Raw genomic sequence first — 18648 nt, 5'->3', positions numbered from 1 at the left:
GACTACATACATACACACAAAGATTAAGATCCTCAGTACCCTTTCTGTCCTTTTTCACCCTTTAGGGCCATAAAGGGGCCCTAAAAACCCCAATTCCAGCTGGAGTAAAATTCCCAGTGTAGGCAATGCAGAAGTCAGATGCGAGGCTAATTTCCGAGGAGCTTCTGGCAAACCTAGGCATAGTGGACAGGGCCAGGGACACAGTTTGGAGCAGGAGTAGCAAGGCATGACTGAGGTGGGGCCTGTGGTGGAGTTCCTGGGCAGCTCTGCAGCCCATAGGCAGCCATAATACTTAGAGAGGCCCCTGTATCATGATCAATGGAAATGGAGTCAGAGTGCCCATGTTCCCTGCAGGGGCTGTTATTGACATGACAACAAGGGAACAGGGAATGAGTGGAGTTAGGCTGGAAGCAACTCAGCTACATGGCCAAAGCAGTGCACAAGGTTTAATAATGTTCCACTTCTTCAACTTAACCTGCTCAATTCAGCTTCACTCTTTGCTAACAAGAGAGCCCTCAAACTTGTGAGGGTGCAAAGATGGCCACTTAAGCCACTCCCACCTCCTGGCTGCAAGATCCATAGTGCACTTCTTACAGATGCAGCACAGAATTTCACCCATGGAATACAACCTGGACAAAGGAAGAAAATGGTTTCTTCCCTAACTTCTTTCAGGGTTAGTAATCTGAGGTTTTATTTTTAACTCTAGAAGGTACAAGGATTTTGATCAAAAGTGTGATTTTCAAATGTGTTATTTGTTTTTTAAAGACATACACACTTTTGGAGAACTTTCTACAGTTTTGACTGGACTTTCTCTGCCCTGTGCTGATTGGCTATTTGCACCAACCCTCCGCTTTCCCCTCCCTCACAGTCTCTTCATTTAAGCATCACTCCACACCTGCCCTCATACCATCTACTCCCATGGCCTTTCCCCATCACCCCTTTCCCTTTTCTTTCTGTTGACTGATTCCCTGCTAAGTAAACTCCATCCCTCCTGCCCCCCCCCCCAAAATATTGTGGAACTCACACTATACTTGCTGCCATCACATTATTCACTCTGTTTGTAAGAATCTTGTATGTTCTACCCCTTTCCCCATCCTGTGGATGTCATGTCTACTTAAATTGTAAGCTGTTCAGGGCAGGGAACCATCTACTGTCGTTTGTACAGTGCCTAGCACAATGGGACCACACTCTTGGATCTTAGGCACTACCAAACTGAACCTATTTAATAATAAAGCATTTTGGAGATATACACAGTTCAAAAAGAAGAAGTGCTTGCACTTCTTGCAAGGTTCGTAACATTTGATTGGCTTATATCTCAAAAATCACCTGGCCCAGAAACTCCAAGTTTGCTTTAATCTGTTGGCATTGGCACTAATTTAATTACTCTCACCATTAAAACTTTATACCCTATTTCCAGTCTGAATTTGTCTAGCTTTAACTTCCAGCCATTGGACCGTGTTGTAGCTTTCTCAGCTCGATTGAAGAGCCAATTATTAAATATTTGTTCCCCAGTAGATACTTATAGACAGTAATCAAGTCATCCCTTTTAACCTTCTCTTTGTTAAGATAAATAGATTGAGCTCTTTGAGTCTATCACTATAAGGCAAGTTTTCTAGTGTTTTAATTATTCTTGTGTCTCTTCTCTGAATCTTCTCCAATTTACCAACAACCTTCTTGAATTGTGGGCACCAGGACTGAACACAGTATTCCAGTAGTGGTTGCGCCAATGCCAAATAGAGAAGTAAAATAATAACCTCTCTACTCCTACTCAAGATTCCCGTTAATGCATCCCAGGATTGCAATAGCTCCTTTGACCACAGCATCACACTGTGGGAGCTCATGTTCAGTTAATTATCCACAATGACCCCCAAATCTTTTTCAGAGTCACTGCTTCCCATGATAGTCCCCCACCGTATAAGTATGCTCTACATTCTTTGTTCCTAGATGTATCCATTTACATTGAAATGTATTAAAACATATTAAAATGTGGTGATTACTAAGACCAGATTCTCCAACAGAGTCCATGAAGAGCTGAGAATGGCCATCAATGTGCCATTAGAATACCCCATGATAGTACCTGTATGGAATTATTGAAATGCATTATGAGGTCATTATAATACTCACACGATTCCAAGGTTCCAATAGAATACTTACATGAATACACAGACCATACGTGTGTAACTGAATAACCTTGTGGGTATTATAATACCTGCATGGATACATACAGCTTGAATGAACGAAGTTAGACTTTCTGAGCTCCAGACCATGGCAGCTATTTGAAACCTCATCTTATGGGTTTCTTAACCCAAAAAACCCCCATAGCATGTAAAATTTATTATAAAATTTATATTATATGCATATAATACAGTTTTATAATGCTGTTCCGTTTTACTCCATGGTGCTCTGTTAACTGATGGTAATACTAAATTACTTGAGTTAACTGTATAGTGAAGGCAAGGCCTATGGATTTTCAAAAGCACCTAAGTGACTTAGAGGCCTAAGGCCCATTTTCAAAATGAAATGGGATTTAGCTCCTAACACCCAGATCCTCAAAGGTATGTCAATGGGAATTAGGTGACTAAATACCTTTGAAGATCTGAGCCTCAGTTACTTTTTAAAATGGGACTTTGATGCATTTGAAAATTTCACCCCATATCAATACTGCACAGATGTCTAGATCAATACATGTCTTTTAGAAAACTATAATGGACATCAGAGGTAACATGGTATTGTAACAGAGCTGATTTTTAAAATTAAGGAAATTGTCGGCAAAATAACTATGTTGGAGTTAAAGTTGAAACTAGGCATCTATAACACCAGAAAGCCAAGAAATTCTATGTTAAGGTTACACTTAAATAGCAGTACATCAAAGAGTACTATGGAACTTTTAGAGCATGGTAGTAAGGTCCACATGGCCAGTTAGTGCATGGAAAGCTAGTTCGCTGTACATTCATATCCTGGTTTGCCATGCATTAAATCTCCATGTAGACAAGCCCTTACACTTCTCCGGAGTGGCCGCCCCAAGCACCTGCTTGGCAAGCTGGTGCCTGGAGCCGGCCCTGGCAGCAGAGGTAGGATTGAACGTAAGTCTCCCAGAGGCCAACCTAGCACCGTACCTATTGAACCATCCTCCTCCTTCACAAGTATGTGTATCCTGAGGCATCAGACTAGCAAAACAAGTTGAATACTAACTAGAAAGGAAACAATTTCTGAAAAAAGTTACAACTTCTGGAATTATAAGCATGAATTGTTATAGTATCACTACATCTATTTACAGACACACACATAGATACATGGTAGAGTATTCACATGCTACCTAATATGCATTACTTCAAGTCTATTTATGACTGCATATGCTTATTATTCTTTTACAGATTTTCAAATTTTTAAAATAAGTTTTGCAATTTCAGTCACAAGTTATACTGTGGTTTTGGTACTTCCAATTTATTAGAATTATTTTTGTCCCTGTTTAATAAAATAAATGTATGTTGATGAACTCTCTATGATCTTCATTCTAATATATTCCCAAGGATTTCATAAAATACACATGGACATTGTGCGTTGAGTGTATTAGAGAAAGATCAAACATATTTTACATTCTGTTGAGTGGGTTTTGAATACTAGGTTGAATTAATGAGCTGAAATACTGCAGTCTTCACATAGCATTTGATTTAATAGCTGTCCTGTTTATTCTTAGAGCAAATAATGTATGTTGGATTCAGATGTTCAAACTTCTTTTAATAGTAGATTATGTATCCCTTTTGATTTCCTTGATGTTTCTGAGGACTTGTCTACATGGTGGGATAATGCGCACTACAAGGTGTGATTTCTAAAGAGCACTGATGTGTGGTGCATTAATTGGTCTGTGTAGACCCTGCTGGTGCATACTAAATGTTTCAAAATGTGCTAGGGAACATGTAGCAGTGCACATTACCCCACTGTGTAGACATGCCCTGAGCAGAAGAGATGCTGTCTCAACTCTTCATTTTTCTAACTCAGACCTGATTAGAAGACAATAATCAATGGTCAGCATAGTAGTTCAGATGAGAAATAAATTAGTTTGTTAGCCCACCAGCTAGATAGAGCACATATTATTCTTTTGTATTCCAAAGCAGGTTACTATAGTTTACCATAATGACATTTGCTATCTCATCCTAGCATAGGAGGAGAAAGGGAGACTATTCCATGCAGTTTTCACAGAGTTGCTAAACAGAAATATTTGCTAGAAACTTGCTTTTGGCAGACTTCAACTTTGAATAGACCATGATTGTTTTATCACTGCCTGATCAGCAGATGTGGGTTTCCAAACACATGAGAATAACTTGACCAGCCCAATGTCAAATGAAAACTATAACCATCTAGGCCTACTATTCTTACCATTCAGTAGAGAATGCCCATCTTTAGAAATGTACCAGCTGACCCTCATGCAGTGAGAAGGTTTCCAGTCAGCATGGAAGCATATAAACAATTGTTCACTTCATGTTTAACATTTTTTTCACATTAGGAAAAACACATGAACTTCAAAGAAAAAAATACATTCCATCATTTGACCAGTGGACATTTTGCCAGTCTACTTATCAAAGCTTTTGAGACAATGTTTTCATCTGTCTCATAAGTGCAACATGTACAGTTTTCCACATCATATCATATTATTATGTTGCGCTGTAACAAATTGTGGAAAAAATACAATCAGCATGGAATTAGTATTGACTGGCAGCCAGACAAATAGCCTGAGTTTAGTACAATAGGCAGAAACTGGGTTACTTTTTATGTTGCTCCAGCTACCAGAGGTCAAGTTTATTATATCTACATTTTCAAACTGACTTATGTTTTAGGATCTGTCATTTAGAAATGTTATTCATGTGTATTTGGAACCATTTGCTAAATTCATCTAACAGAACCACATTTCATTGTCATTAAATTCTATTCATTTGTTTGCGGCTAATTTAATTCTCAATAATTAAAACAAACAAACAAACAAACAGATTCACAAGCAGTTAGAGAGACATTCGTTCTATGTTCTAAAGATTACAGAGCACTGGGACTTGTCATCTGGAAATTCACTACTAAATACAACTATGATTTCTATCTTGAACAACTGTACAGAGAAGAAAAGTACCATGTACTCCTTTCCTCATAATTTCAGGCATAAGGTAACACAGGCTCACATGAACTATTATTAAACAAATTATAGATCTATATAACAAATGCCTTCTGTATCATGGCATCATACAGGTGGCATTTATTTGTTTAGATCTTTAAATTTATTCATGGTGGCAGGGAATGTAAATCACAAAATATTCCCTTTTTAAAATCACTTTATGCTCTGGATTATTATGAATGTCCATGCACACGAAAAAGGTTTTGCTCAAGATGTTATTACCCTTAGAGCAGAATGTGACTATTGCAAGGGAAAAACATTTTTCATCAATACTTTCTAGCCTTATATAATATATATTCTAACTTAATATATAATCCATCCGTCTGGAAATAAGCAACCTACTGAAAACATGCCAAATATTATCAGTCTACTATTACAGGCTTTCTTGTAAGAGGCCATTTTATATCTAATAAATGATACAGGATGTCAATGGCAAACAGGTGAGGTATATGACTTGAAGTCTGATTTCAAAGTAATACGAAATCCTGAAAATATTACATCATCTAGTCCCTCTCCCTGCCAATGCAGAAAACGTTCACATAAGTGATGTATTTACTGCCAACCTGGCTTAAGATCTAAAGAAGAATTAAATATGTTATAGTAGTTCAAATTCCTTCTTTCCACAACTGGTTCTGGTAAATGTATTGTGTTTCTCATTTTTCTCGAAGACCTCCTTCAAAGATGATTTATGCCATTATTGTGTTGGCTCCATCACTGTGTAATGAAAATAAGCGGAGAAAATGAAGCTTCAGATGACTGACAGAATTTTGCCTCAAGAGTAGGAAAAAAGAACCTGTCTCATGATTCTTTAGAAAACTGAAGCCATTAACATTTATTGTTAGAGACAGGCACAAGCCACAAACATAGGTTCTGGATCTGAATTTCTCAACGTCTCTTACATGGTTACTCATCACTGCCAAAAAAGCTTTATTATGCATTCTACCCTTTTATAAAATAGCTTTGAGAGGGCTGAAATTTTTGTCTCATATAGTGACTTAGAAGTGACAGAGTTAAATAATTACTTCTATAGGGAAACCCCACAGAATGGGGACAGAAATTGGAAATTTCCACTCACATTGTTTCAGTGTCATTTTCCCAATTGGGAAGCGGAGGTGTTCTTTGCCCTTCTATGGAGAAGGGAAGTATGACTTTGCAAACTTACAAACATCCTGAGATCCATTGGGAAAATTCTGATTCAGGACCAGTCGGGCTAAACATTTTTAATGCCTGTATTAGATAATTGTATATTAATCCTATACTAAACTGTACTTCCCCTTTATCCAACTTCTTATTCTATCTGTGATTTATGATTCCATTAGAAAGGAGACTGGCACACTCTATTATGTCCAGAGCATTCTTTCTGCAATCTTTAGAGCTACAGAATTTCTGTTAACCCATTGGGGCTTGAGGAATGCATTTTTAACCATTGAAAAGTAGTTTCTCAAAAGTTTGATACAGTTTAGAAATAAATGGAGCCCTATGTAAGCGGTCTGATTGCACACATTAAGCTGTAACTTAGGTTAACAATTCTGGCCACATGTGGTGCTCCATCAGTGAAAGAGCTGTCACTGACAAAAAAGCAAGTATAGGATTGGCACCACGACTGGTATTATTTGTGTCCCAGCTGACAGGTACATATCACTCTTAAGTGTGCTAATTCTCTCTTTTTGTGATGGTTAGTTTTGATTGGACAATTAGGTCACATTCTTTCTGTTCCCATTAGATGCAAACACTCGTGTCTCAGAGTGCAAAATTTGCTTTCATGAAAATTTTCTAATATTTTCTTCAAAATCATTATTTTGTGTATATATCTGACAGTAAACTCATTCACTATAATGTTTGCAAAAAGTGAACACAAAAGGGGCATAAACACAGCCAAAGTAGAGTTGATGTTTTCATTTGGGAAAATATTCACAAAACACAAGCTTTAATCTAGGCTAGTGTAATTTTAAAAGGACCTTTGTGATTCAAATATTAATACACAATTTAGTATTATGAAAATATTGCATGATAACTGCTAACCCACCTAATACAATTGGGAAATATTCTTTTATTTCATTCACAGATAGTTTATTAATTTGAAAAAGTAGCTACTTTAAGAAATGGAACAAAGATGGCCTTTCACAAAGTACACAGATTACTTATGAGCTTTACTATATTTAAGATTATTTTTGAAGACTTTCTGATTTATGTACATCTGCTCTCAACTTTCCCACATTTATCTTTTAGTGCCTGGTCTCCTCTTGCCACTCCCACACCTTCTTTGTTTTATCATTTCAAGTTTAGTCATATCACAACTTGTGTTTTATATTTTCTTATAGCTGGAAATCCTGATCTTGCAAAGACTTTATGCACTGTGAATAGTCCCATCGACTTCAATGTGACTACTCACTCTACAATAAGTTAAGCATGTGTATAAATCTTTAAGGGATTTGAACCACAGAATGAAAATGTTGATGTTTATGAGAAAATACACAATAAGCATATACTGACATAAAAACAAAGAGTAACTGAATGATTAAAGACTAGCATGTATACAGCAACAACCTAATTCCAATGCATATGAAGACCCTCACCTGCTTTTTCAAGAGAGTAAAAATACAGAGGGTAGGCCTGAATCTCCACTGCTTTGCACTTTGTTTAATCACTTAGATGTGTGTAAACTGAGAGTACCAGTGTGGTTTGGTGTGTGCAGTGTAGTTGTAGCCATGTCAGTCCCAACTGACCAATTTTTTAATGGACCAACTTCTATTGGTGATAGAGTCAAGCTTTCAAGCCACACAGACCTCTTCTTCAGGTCTGGGAAAGGAACTCCCAGCATCACAGCAAAATGCAAGGTGTAACAGAGGTTTGGTCTACACTGGAGGGGGGAAGGAATCAATCTAAGTTACGCAACTTCAGCTATGTGAATAACGTAGCTGAAGTCGACGTACTTAGATCTACTTACCACGGTGTCTTCACTGAGGTAAGTCAACGGCTGACGCTCTCCCGTCGACTCTGCCTGCGCCTCTTGCCCTGGTGGAGTACCAGAGTCGACGGGAGAGCACTCAGTGGTCAATTTATCGCATCTAGACTAGACGTGATAAATCGACCCCCGCTGAATCAATAGTTGCCTGTCGATCCAGCGGGTAATGTAGACAAGCCCAGATTGTTTCACATAAATAGTTAGCACATACTGTAAGGGATCATTCAAGGTAGAGTGCCCCATTAATATTTGTAAGCGTGTAGGTGGGTGTGGCTCTCCCTCGCTGTCAGTCTCTGAGGGAGACCACGCCCCTTTGCTGACACACTCCTGAAACCACAGTCTAAGTAAAGGGGGAAGTTAGCGGTCTCCGGCTCCAACCCTTAGGCAGGGTAGCTGCGAGTGGTTCCGGGGGGGGGGGGGGGGAGAGGAGGGCAGGCCCTCAGCCAAGGCAGGGCACCAAACAAACAGTCTAGAATGCTGGTAGGGGTTAGGAACCCAGCAAGAAATCTAGGGGGCTGGCAGAGGTGACCACCACCCCAGTCTGTCCTCCTGGCTCTGGTGGGCGACAGACAAACTCAGGCCTCTTGGCCTAAGGAGGGGGAATGCTGCCATCCTGAGGGGAGTGGAGTGGCAGGGGTAGGGAGACACAGGCCCTCCCGACTCCACTGCATCCCAGGCCAGAGCCATAACAGTGGCAGAGTGGTCTGCCACTGGGTCAGCAGGGAATGTTGGAACGCTGCCTCCCCTCCCCAGCTCTGTCTCCCCTGCTGTGGGGGGCTGGCATCTCCACTTGCTCCCTCCACATTGCACCCCACTTTCCCCCCCCCCCCCAAAAGTGGGCATCTGTCCCGTTTGCTCTTGCCAACTGATCAAGGCAGCAAGAGCAAACGGGACAAATGCCCACTTTTGGGGGGGGGGGGGGAAAGGAGAGTCAGGAGAGAAGGGACAGGGCTTAAAAAAGGGACTGTCCCAGCCAACATGGGACATATGGTCACCCTAGCCTAGTGGGCAGGCAGTCCAGATCAGCAGTCAAGAATTTATACAAAGGTTCGAAAGCCAGGAGATCCAATCCGAGGGGAAGAAACTTGGAGAAGTTAAGTATGAAGCTGACTGCGAAGAGTTACAAAAGGACCTCACTAAACTGGATGACTGGGCAACAAAATGGCAGATGAAATTCAATGTTGATAAGTGCAAAGTAATGCACATTGGAAAAGTAATCCCAACTAAACTTACAAAATGATGGGGTCTAAATTAGCTGTTACCACTCAAGAAAGATCTTGGAATCATCATGCATAGTTCTCTGAAAACATCTACCCAGTGTAGAGCAGTAGTCAAAAAAAAAAACTATGCAATTATGAAATAGCAGACAAGGAGTTATTTGCCATCAAGGCTACATTTGAGAATTGGCGACACTACTTTGAGGGGGCCAAACATCCCATCCTAGTTTTAACTCACCATAAGAATCTAGAATATCTATGATCTGCCAAAGCTCTGAATCAGCATCAGTTGTGTTGGACCCTATTCTTTTCAAGATTTGATTTTATAATGATGTATCATCCAGGCAACATGAATGGCTAGGCTGATGGCCTCTGATGAAAAGGGGAATACTCTACACTAACCCCAAAGAACTGCCACCTTACACATTAAATCCACACCATTTAATTTGTGGGTCTGTAGCCTCGGACTTCCTTACCATGCTTTGAGCAGCTCTCCCTAATGATCCTTTTTTAAACTCATAACCTCATCCAAGGAGGATCTCCCTAGTACCACCGCATGCCACTATTCCTGGGTCAATAACCTCCTCTATGTCAATGGCTCCCTCTACGACCCCAAGGGTTTCCCAAGATGGGAAGTGCTGTGCATACATCATGATACCCCTTAGGCAGGTGACTTTGGGCAATCCAAGACTCTGAGTTGTAGCCCGCTCGTTCTGGTGGCCACAAATGCAGGATGACATTTGGTCCTACATCAGGTCCTGCAACATCTGTGCTTGCACAAAACTCCTCTAGAGCAGGACTTTTGGCCTCCTGATGCCAACGTGGGATCCTTTCCTGGCCCTGGTCACATATTACCCCTGATTTTTATAGTGGAATTACCCGAATCTGAAGGCCTAACATCATACTAACTGTCATGGACCAACACACCAAAAAGGCCAATTTTGTACCATGCACATGTGGAAACTACTGAATGCCTTCTAGTTACACATATCTTCTGCCTCCATGGCCTCCCAAAACATCTTGCCACAGACTGTGGCTTCCAGGTCATATCCAGGTTCTGGAAGGTTGGGTTTCCCTCCAAGATGTCCAGATCATGCATCCACCACACATCACCCTCAGATGGATGGCCAAACAGAAAAGGTCACCCAGGTGCTTAAACAATAGATTGACAAGTAGGTAGGAGTGATGACTGTGTATTAGATATATAAGTAAAGCATGTCTGGAATGCAAAGCCTAGAGGCTGAGGACTGTAAGATTTTAGTTTAGCCATACTAGGTCGTAGGCTTAAGAATGCTTGACATGAGTGGGTAACCTAGGAATAGCCATATGCTAGGAAGGTTAGAAGATGACTGTAAAAGATGGGCCAATAGGTGATGTTATGGAAAAATAGACCGCAATGTACTGTCAAAGACCACAAGACGCCTGATTGTAACATCATGGAATGTCCTGTTCTGACTGCAGGTTACCATGGACACATGTTGTGTGTAGATGCTAATGAGAATAAGGGGAACTAAGATAACAACCTATGAAAAACGGGGCACCCAAATATTCATGGGGTGTGGAAGTACAGATAAGGAAAAGAGTGTTGAAACCTTCATGCATATGCACAGGGTGTTAAGTATGGTCAGAACAACAGTATAAAAGAGATTCCCTGGTTGGGTAAAAATGGGAAGACCCCAAGGGAACCCCAGCAGGAACCACCTCTACCCCCGGTTCAAGTTCAAAACCACGAGACATATCTTGTCCATGACAGCCTGGACTTCCAAATGCATGGAGGGCCCCTGTATTATCTGATCGATTGGGAGGGTTATTGGCCCGAAGAATGCTTTTGGGAGCCAGCTCATCATGTGCACACCCCTGCAAAAGTATGGACCTTCCACAGGAATCATTCAGAGAAGTCTGACCCCATGGATTACCCTAGGAGATGGGGTGGCATTAGGCACCACAGGTCTTGATCCCAGGCCTGGGCAGCTGCCAAGCAGGAGCCTAACTCTGTATACCATCATGTTGCAAGAGCTGATGAGGGAACTGCTGCTAATACCCCCTTCCCCCACCAGAAGCTACACCTGCTGATTCAGTGGGGTCAGATGACTAACAGCAGATGGCTGATTGGACACTACTGATCATAAAGCTTCCTATTCCTGTCCCATCTCTTGTCTGAGCAACTAGTTGCTAGGCTTGTTGCTGCCCAGACTGCTGAGACCAAGTCCCCACCTCCTTGCCTTGTTCCCTTTACCCATATTTGTCCCTATTCCTGTTACCACACCTTGTTCCCCATTGCTGATTCAAGCTGTGACCCTTGGCATGACTTCTGATTCTGACTCCCCCTTTGACCTCTGGTATGACCATGACCCTGACCCTACTCCTGACTCTCACCAGTAGGTCAGACAGCTCACATTATGGGCCCTAACACCTTTCATATTCAAAATGCAGTTTTCTGTTACACCCCTAGACAGACGCTGACTAGATTATAGGCGCTCCTCACATCCAGCTTGGTGACTAACCAGGCCATTCTTAATTGGTCTATCAGCTCTGGGATCGGGGTAGTGTAACATTTTTGCATGGTAATTTTATTTAGGGCACAGTAGTCCACACACAGCCTTAAGGATCCATCCTTCTTTTTTATGAAAATGACAGGGGCTCTGACTGGCGAGGGTGGACTGTCAGATAAAACCCCTTTTAAAATTCTCATGCATACATTCTAAATACAGAACTCCAGTGAACAAACTGAAATTACCATAGTTTTTCCCTTCCGTTTCATAAAGCTAACTGTTTGTTTTTTAGTCGCTAGGACCAAATACGGTATCAAATTTCTAAGCTATAATTAGTTTCAAAAATAATTATAAATTCAATTTACTTTCCAATACCTGGCTGAAAGGTTATCTTTTTAACTACCTCCTTTAATTACAGTTGTGTAGTATTTGTAAAGTGTCAGAATTTTAATGAGAGTTTGCTTTCCAAGAGTTCATAGAATTCCATTACCTCTTTCCTTTACTACCCCTTTTTGTACTAAGTTTAATCTTGCGCAGGTCACACTAACAATAGTCACTATAGGCTCAACTAACTCTGCTGCCCCCATCACCCTCGGAAATTCATCAATGCTACAAACTACTGACCTTACCCTAAACCCATTTGATTGCAGGCCAGTTGGCTTAACTTTTCTTGCCACTCATCAGCACAAACATGGTAGTCAGTAGCTGACCTGTGAATAGTCAGGAATGCCAAAGAGCTTGCGTTTTTAGATAGGGTCACTGCAAAGAAAAAGAAAAAGAAAAGTAACTTAAGTATTTCTTCAGCAAGTTGGTATGCTATTTGTTACACTGTAAATATAAGAATACTTTCAAAAGTGTCCTCGAGTAATGCAAGATCCAGTTATTTTTTATCTCCTCTATACTTTATGAAGATTTAATTAAGAACATAAGAATGACCATACTGGGTCAGACCAAAGGTCCATCCAGCCCAGTATCCTGTCTACTGACAGTGGCCAATGCCAGGTGCCCCAGAGGGAGTGAACCTAACAGGTAATGATCAAGTGATCTCTCTCCTGCCATCCATCTCCACCCTCTGACAAACAGAGGCTAGGGACACCATTCCTTTCCCATCCTGGCTAATAGCCATTAATGGACTTAACCTCTTTTAAACCCTGTTATAGTCCTAGCCTTCACAACCTCCCCAGGTAAGGAGTTCCACAGGTTGACTGTGCGCTGTGTGAAGAAGAACTTCCTTTTATTTGTTTTAAACCTGCTGCCCATTAATTTCATTTGGTGGCCCCTAGTTCTTATATTATGGGAACAAGTGAATAACTTTTCCTTATTCACTTTCTCCATACCACTCACGATTTTATATACCTCTATCATATCCCCCCTTAGTCTCCTCTTTTCCAGGCTGAAAAGTCCTAGCCTCTTTAGTGTCTCCTCATCTGGAACCCATTCCAAACCCCTAATCATTTTAGTTGCCCTTCTTTGAATCTTTTCTAATGCCAGTATATCTTTTTTGAGATGAGGAGACCACATCTGTATGCAGTATTCAAGATGTGGGCATACCATGGATTTATATAAGGGCAATAAGATATTCTCCGTCTTATTCTCTATCCCTTTTTTAATGATTCCTAACATCCTGTTTGCTTTTTTGACTGCCGCTGCACACAATTCAAGAAGGAGGCAGCAGTGGCCATCAGAATCTAGGTAGTCCTAGACAAGACAATACATAAGATAACAAACAAGAGAGACATCCTGAAGTTTAGATCAAACCAAACCACTTTAATTCATCATTTGTTTATATGGGGCTAGAATGATAGCCTCTCTCATGTTGAGTAGTACCTTAGTCCACAAGTAGTCCAACTGAAATCTATGAGACCATTTGTGGGATAAGGTGCTGCTCAATATAAGAACAGTATCAGAATCTGGCCCTTGATAAATTTATATTGCTCCTATTATGACTATATCAGGTGTGTTTATAGAAATGAAAAACAATCAATAGCTATTGCCTACAAAAAAGACCATCCTCTGCTATTATCATCATCTCTTTCCCCAACCTGTTTATTGGTTTAATGTCTGCCTTTGTTTTGATTCTGCACAAGAAAGTTTCCAAATGGCCAAAAATGCATTGAGGTAAACTTAGATCCCCCTATAGTGCTACAGTTTGCCACAGGAACTCTTGACAGAAGGTTTTTTGTGTGCATTTCCCCCCCAAATACATATTGTTTTTATTTAAACTTTGTACTTCTCACTTATTCTTGGATTTCATTCATCCTAACTTAGTTATTAAGCATTTTTCATTCATACGACACTGCTTTTACCTCTCCATAAGAAAATTATATATTAATCTTTGATTCCTCCTTCTTGATACTTCAAACTCATGTTTATATGAGATGTTAAGAGTAACAAGAAGGGTTTCTTTAGGTATGTTAGCAACAAGAAGAAAGTCAAGGAAAGTGTGGGCCCCTTACTGAATGAGGGAGGCAACCTAGTGACCGAGGATGTGGAAAAAGCTAATGTACTCAATGATTTTTTTGCCTCTGTCTTCACGAACAAGGTCAGCTCCCAGACTGCTGCACTGAGCAGCACAGAATGGGGAGAAGGTGACCAGTCCTCTGTGGAGAAAGAAGTGGTTCGGGACTATTTAGAAAAACTGGACGTGCACAAGTCCATGGGGCCGGATGCGCTGCATCCGAGGGTGCTAAAGGAGTTGGCAGATGAGATTGCAGAGCCATTAGCCATTATTTTTGAAAACTCATGGTGATCGGGGGAGGTCCCGGATGACTGGAAAAAGGCTAATGTAGTGCCCATCTTTAAAAAAGGGAAGGAGGAGGATCCGGGGAACTACAGGCCAGTCAGCCTCACCTCAGTCCCTGGAAAAATCATGGAGCAGGTCCTCAAGGAATCAATTATGAAACACTTAGAGGAGAGGAAAGTGATCAGGAACAGTCAGCATGGATTCACCAAGGGCAAGTCATGCCTGACTAACCTAATTGCCTTCTATGAGGAGATAACTGGCTCTGTGGATGAGGGGAAAGCAGTGGATGTGTTATTCCTTGACTTTAGCAAAGCTTTTGATACGGTCTCCCACAGTATTCTTGCCGCCAAGTTAAAGAAGTATGGGCTGGATGAATGGACTGTAAGGTGGATAGAAAGCTGGCTAGATCGTCGGGCTCAATGGGTAGTGATCAATGGCTCCATGTCTAGTTGGCAGGCGGTTTCAAGCGGAGTGCCCCAAGGGTCGGTCCTGGGGCCAGTTTTGTTTACTATCTTTATTAATGATCTGGAGGATGGTATCTTTATTAATGATCTGGAGGATGGTATCTTTATTAATGATCTGGAGGATGGTGTGGACTGCACTCTCAGCAAGTTTGCAGATGACACTAAACTGGGAGGCATGGTAGATACACTAGAGGGTAGGGATCAGATACAGAGGGACCTAGACAAATTAGAGGATTGGGCCAAAAGAAACCTGATGAGGTTCAACAAGGACAAGTGCAGAGTCCTGCACTTAGGACGGAAGAATCCCATGCACTGCTACAGACTAGGGACCGAATGGCTGGGTAGCAGTTCTGCAGAAAAGGACCTAGGGGTCACAGTGGACGAGAAGCTGGATATGAGTCAACAGTGTGCTCTTGTTGCCAAGAAGGCTAACGGCATTTTGGGCTGTATAAGTAGGGGCATTGCCAGCAGATCGAGGAACGTGATCATTCCCCTTTATTCGACATTGGCGAGGCCTCATCTGGAATACTGTGTCCAGTTTTGGGCCCCACACTACAAGAAGGATGTGGAAAAATTGGAAAGAGTCCAGCGGAGGGCAACAAAAATGATTAGGGGTCTGGAGCACATGACTTATGAGGAGAGGCTGAGGGAACTGGGATTGTTTAGTCTCCAGAAGAGAAGAATGAGGGGGGATTTGATAGCTGCTTTCAACTACCTGAGGGGGGGTTCCAAAGAGGATGGAGCTCGGCTGTTCTCAGTGGTGGCAGATGACAGAACAAGGAGCAATGGTCTCAAGTTGCAGTGGGGGAGGTCTAGGTTGGATATTAGGAAAAACTTTTTCACTAGGAGGGTGGTGAAGCACTGGAATGCGTTACCTAGGGAGGTGGTGGAGTCTCCTTCTCTGGAGATTTTTAAGGCCCGGCTTGACAAAGCCCTGGCTGGGATGAGTTAGTTGGGAATTGGTCCTGCTTTGAGCAGGGGGTTGGACTAGATGACCTCCTAAGGTCCCTTCCAACCCTGATATTCTATGATTCTATGATTATATTTTGTCTCCACTGTCTAAGTAATTTTGATAGATGTGTGCACAATGTATTTTCTCAGCATTATGAATAAAGAATATTTGTTTCTCTAAATAACAGCATATCTTTCTCTTTTACACTAAAAATGTCATAAAACATCCGATTTCTTTGTGGTACTGTATTACCTTCATACAGAGAAATAGATTAGCTTCAGTAGCACAACATATACAGTGCAGCCAATTGCTGTCTGGTGGAGTTAGGGTATATGGGCGAGGACACCACAACACACACACACCCTGCTTCCTTCAAATATTGCTATTGCTTATGTGGGACCTACATAATTCTTACTCAAACAGTCATGCTTTGAGAACTCTTATTTTAATAACACATAAAAGCATGAGGGCTTTTTATGGGTGCTGGTACTGCAGGTGGGTAATAGTCAGGTTTCTCTGCTGACTGTCCCCTTTCTCACTTCCAGTCCATTCAAAATGGAGCTGCCAGGCTTATTTTCCTCTCAGCACCATTGAAGTCAATGGGAATTCTGACACTGAATTCAACGAGTACAGGATCAGGGCCCTAGTCATTCTGCCCAGGTCACTTCTATACTTCAGTTTCTTCATTGCCTCTCTGCCTTCTTTTACAGCAGTCTCAAGACTCTACTCCTCACTTCAGAATCTCTCCACATTTCCATTCAGTCAACATCACTTCTCTCATCTTATCCCCTCCTGCGCCTTGCAGTATCCGTACACTTGCCATCTAACCCTTCCTCTTTCTCCTTTGCCCACTGTACAGTTTGTACTGACTTTCATGCTTTCCTGGAACAGGCTCCTAGTCCAAGTTCTTCCCAGTCCCACTTTGGAAAAATGTTATAAAAACTCAACTATTTCATTGCATGTACAATCCATAACATCACTTCCAGCCAGTGGCACAGATGAGACTTACCACAGTTCCATTCATCTGAGTTGTCCATGCAGTCTAGCTGCCCATCGCACCACAGCTCACTTGGCACACAATCATGACTGGCACATTCAAGCTCATCCGCCTTGCAAAATGCTGCCGAGACAAACACAAATATTAAGATGATGATTTTAAAAATGACTATCATAAAAATGCACACTAAGATCTGATTGGGTAAAGGCATAGGGACAAGTTCAGAGCAGGTTTACAGAGCAGGGGGATAGAGTCAGCAGGCAGAAAAACTATTGGGGGTGAGGAGGAGGACTCAGCTGGAGGGGATCTGTGGGAGGCCAGCAAAACCTCAGAGGTGGGAAGTGGTGTCTGGAAATGGCATGGCCAGGGTACATGATTCAGTGCATCCTACCTACCGGGTTTCAACTTTGGTCCTATCATTATAGCATTGGAGTCCCTCACAAACTTTAGATGGAAACTTTTTGTTTCTCACTTTTTGCTGGATTGCAGTAATCCTAACCCAGATAGTTATTCTGTGTTGATTAGACATTCATCCTTTACCCTGAGATACCTAAAATTCGGAAGTATTGTCATCGTCATTTCAGATGTGGGAAACTGAAGCATGGAGTGGCTTGCTCAAGGTCACTGTAGCAGGGTGGTCACCCCGCTCCAGCCCTGAAGGGGTTAAAGCAGCCATGAAGAGGGCTGTGGCTAGAAAAACCTGGGTTGATTAGAGAAGCAGCCACAGCTGGGACCATGCCCTAATCAGGCCACGACTGGCCCTATAAGAGGGCTGAGGGCCAGAGACTGTAAAGACACTCTCTCTCTAGCTTCCTTGAGAGAGAAGGACCTGGCTGCCTGGGAAGCTGAGGAGGGTACCTAGGGTGGAGCAGTGCTGGGGAAGGGCAGAGGGAGCTGGGGAGCTCCAGCCTAGCAAAGCCCCAGGCTGCAGGCCGAGTTAAGGGACCACTAAAGGGTACTAGGGCTGCAGGGGGGCAGCCCAGATATAGGCAGAGGCAGCTGGTCCAACCCCCCCTGGCCGATGATGAGTGGTTTACAGACTGCAGTCTGCCCCAGTGAACGGGGGCTAGATGGGGACTGGCAGTAGCCACTGAGGCAAGGAGGGGATAGCGGGTTGGGGGTTCCCCTGGGCGGGGAGACGCAGATTGTGGGTTACTGCTGGGGGCAGAACCCTGAGGTAAAGGGCACCGGGGTCCAGGAGGGACACAGGGGCCAGCGGCAGGCAAGACACCGGCCTGCAGAGGGCGCTCTGGGCTGGAAGAGCTAATTCCCAGGATGACCAGCAGGAGGCGCCACACTGGTGCGTCATTGCTCCACCACAGTCACATAGATAGTTTGTGGCAGAGCCAGGACCTGAACTCAGGTCTCCTGCATCCCAGTCCAGTATCCACAAGATCATCCAATGTCAGTTTGTGCTCATGTACAGTCCCCATAGGATTTTACAGCTACCCCAGCCATCACAAAATCCCCAGGAAGGGTAGTCATGCAACATTACCAGCCCCACTTTATCAGGCTTTCCCCCTGGGGCCCCAGCGCAGGCTGACACAAAAAAGTATAATTAGCACCGTCATGCAGTAGCTTTAGTGACTCCAGCTCTTAGTTCTCATTAATTTTTGTATATGTCTTATTAGTTTATAAAGTGTATTACTGTACAAGT

At 42.4% G+C, this 18648-nt stretch overlaps 1 protein-coding gene across 1 annotated transcript in view; it reads right to left on the bottom strand.

The window, feature by feature from the left end:
• Window positions 1-18648, bottom strand: part of CORIN (corin, serine peptidase) — a 274936-nt gene that overhangs the window by 29386 nt on the left and 226902 nt on the right. The window contains exons 15-16 of the mRNA XM_065405296.1: window positions 17004-17114; window positions 12465-12594 (exon numbers count right to left, since the gene is read on the bottom strand). Of these exons, the coding sequence (XP_065261368.1) occupies window positions 12465-12594; window positions 17004-17114 (241 nt within the window). The remainder of the gene's footprint in view (window positions 1-12464; window positions 12595-17003; window positions 17115-18648) is intronic.

Source organism: Emys orbicularis, chromosome 5, assembly GCF_028017835.1.
Source record: "Emys orbicularis isolate rEmyOrb1 chromosome 5, rEmyOrb1.hap1, whole genome shotgun sequence".
Lineage (NCBI taxonomy): Eukaryota > Metazoa > Chordata > Testudines > Emydidae > Emys > Emys orbicularis.
This window is presented reverse-complemented; position numbering and strand designations above follow the sequence as displayed.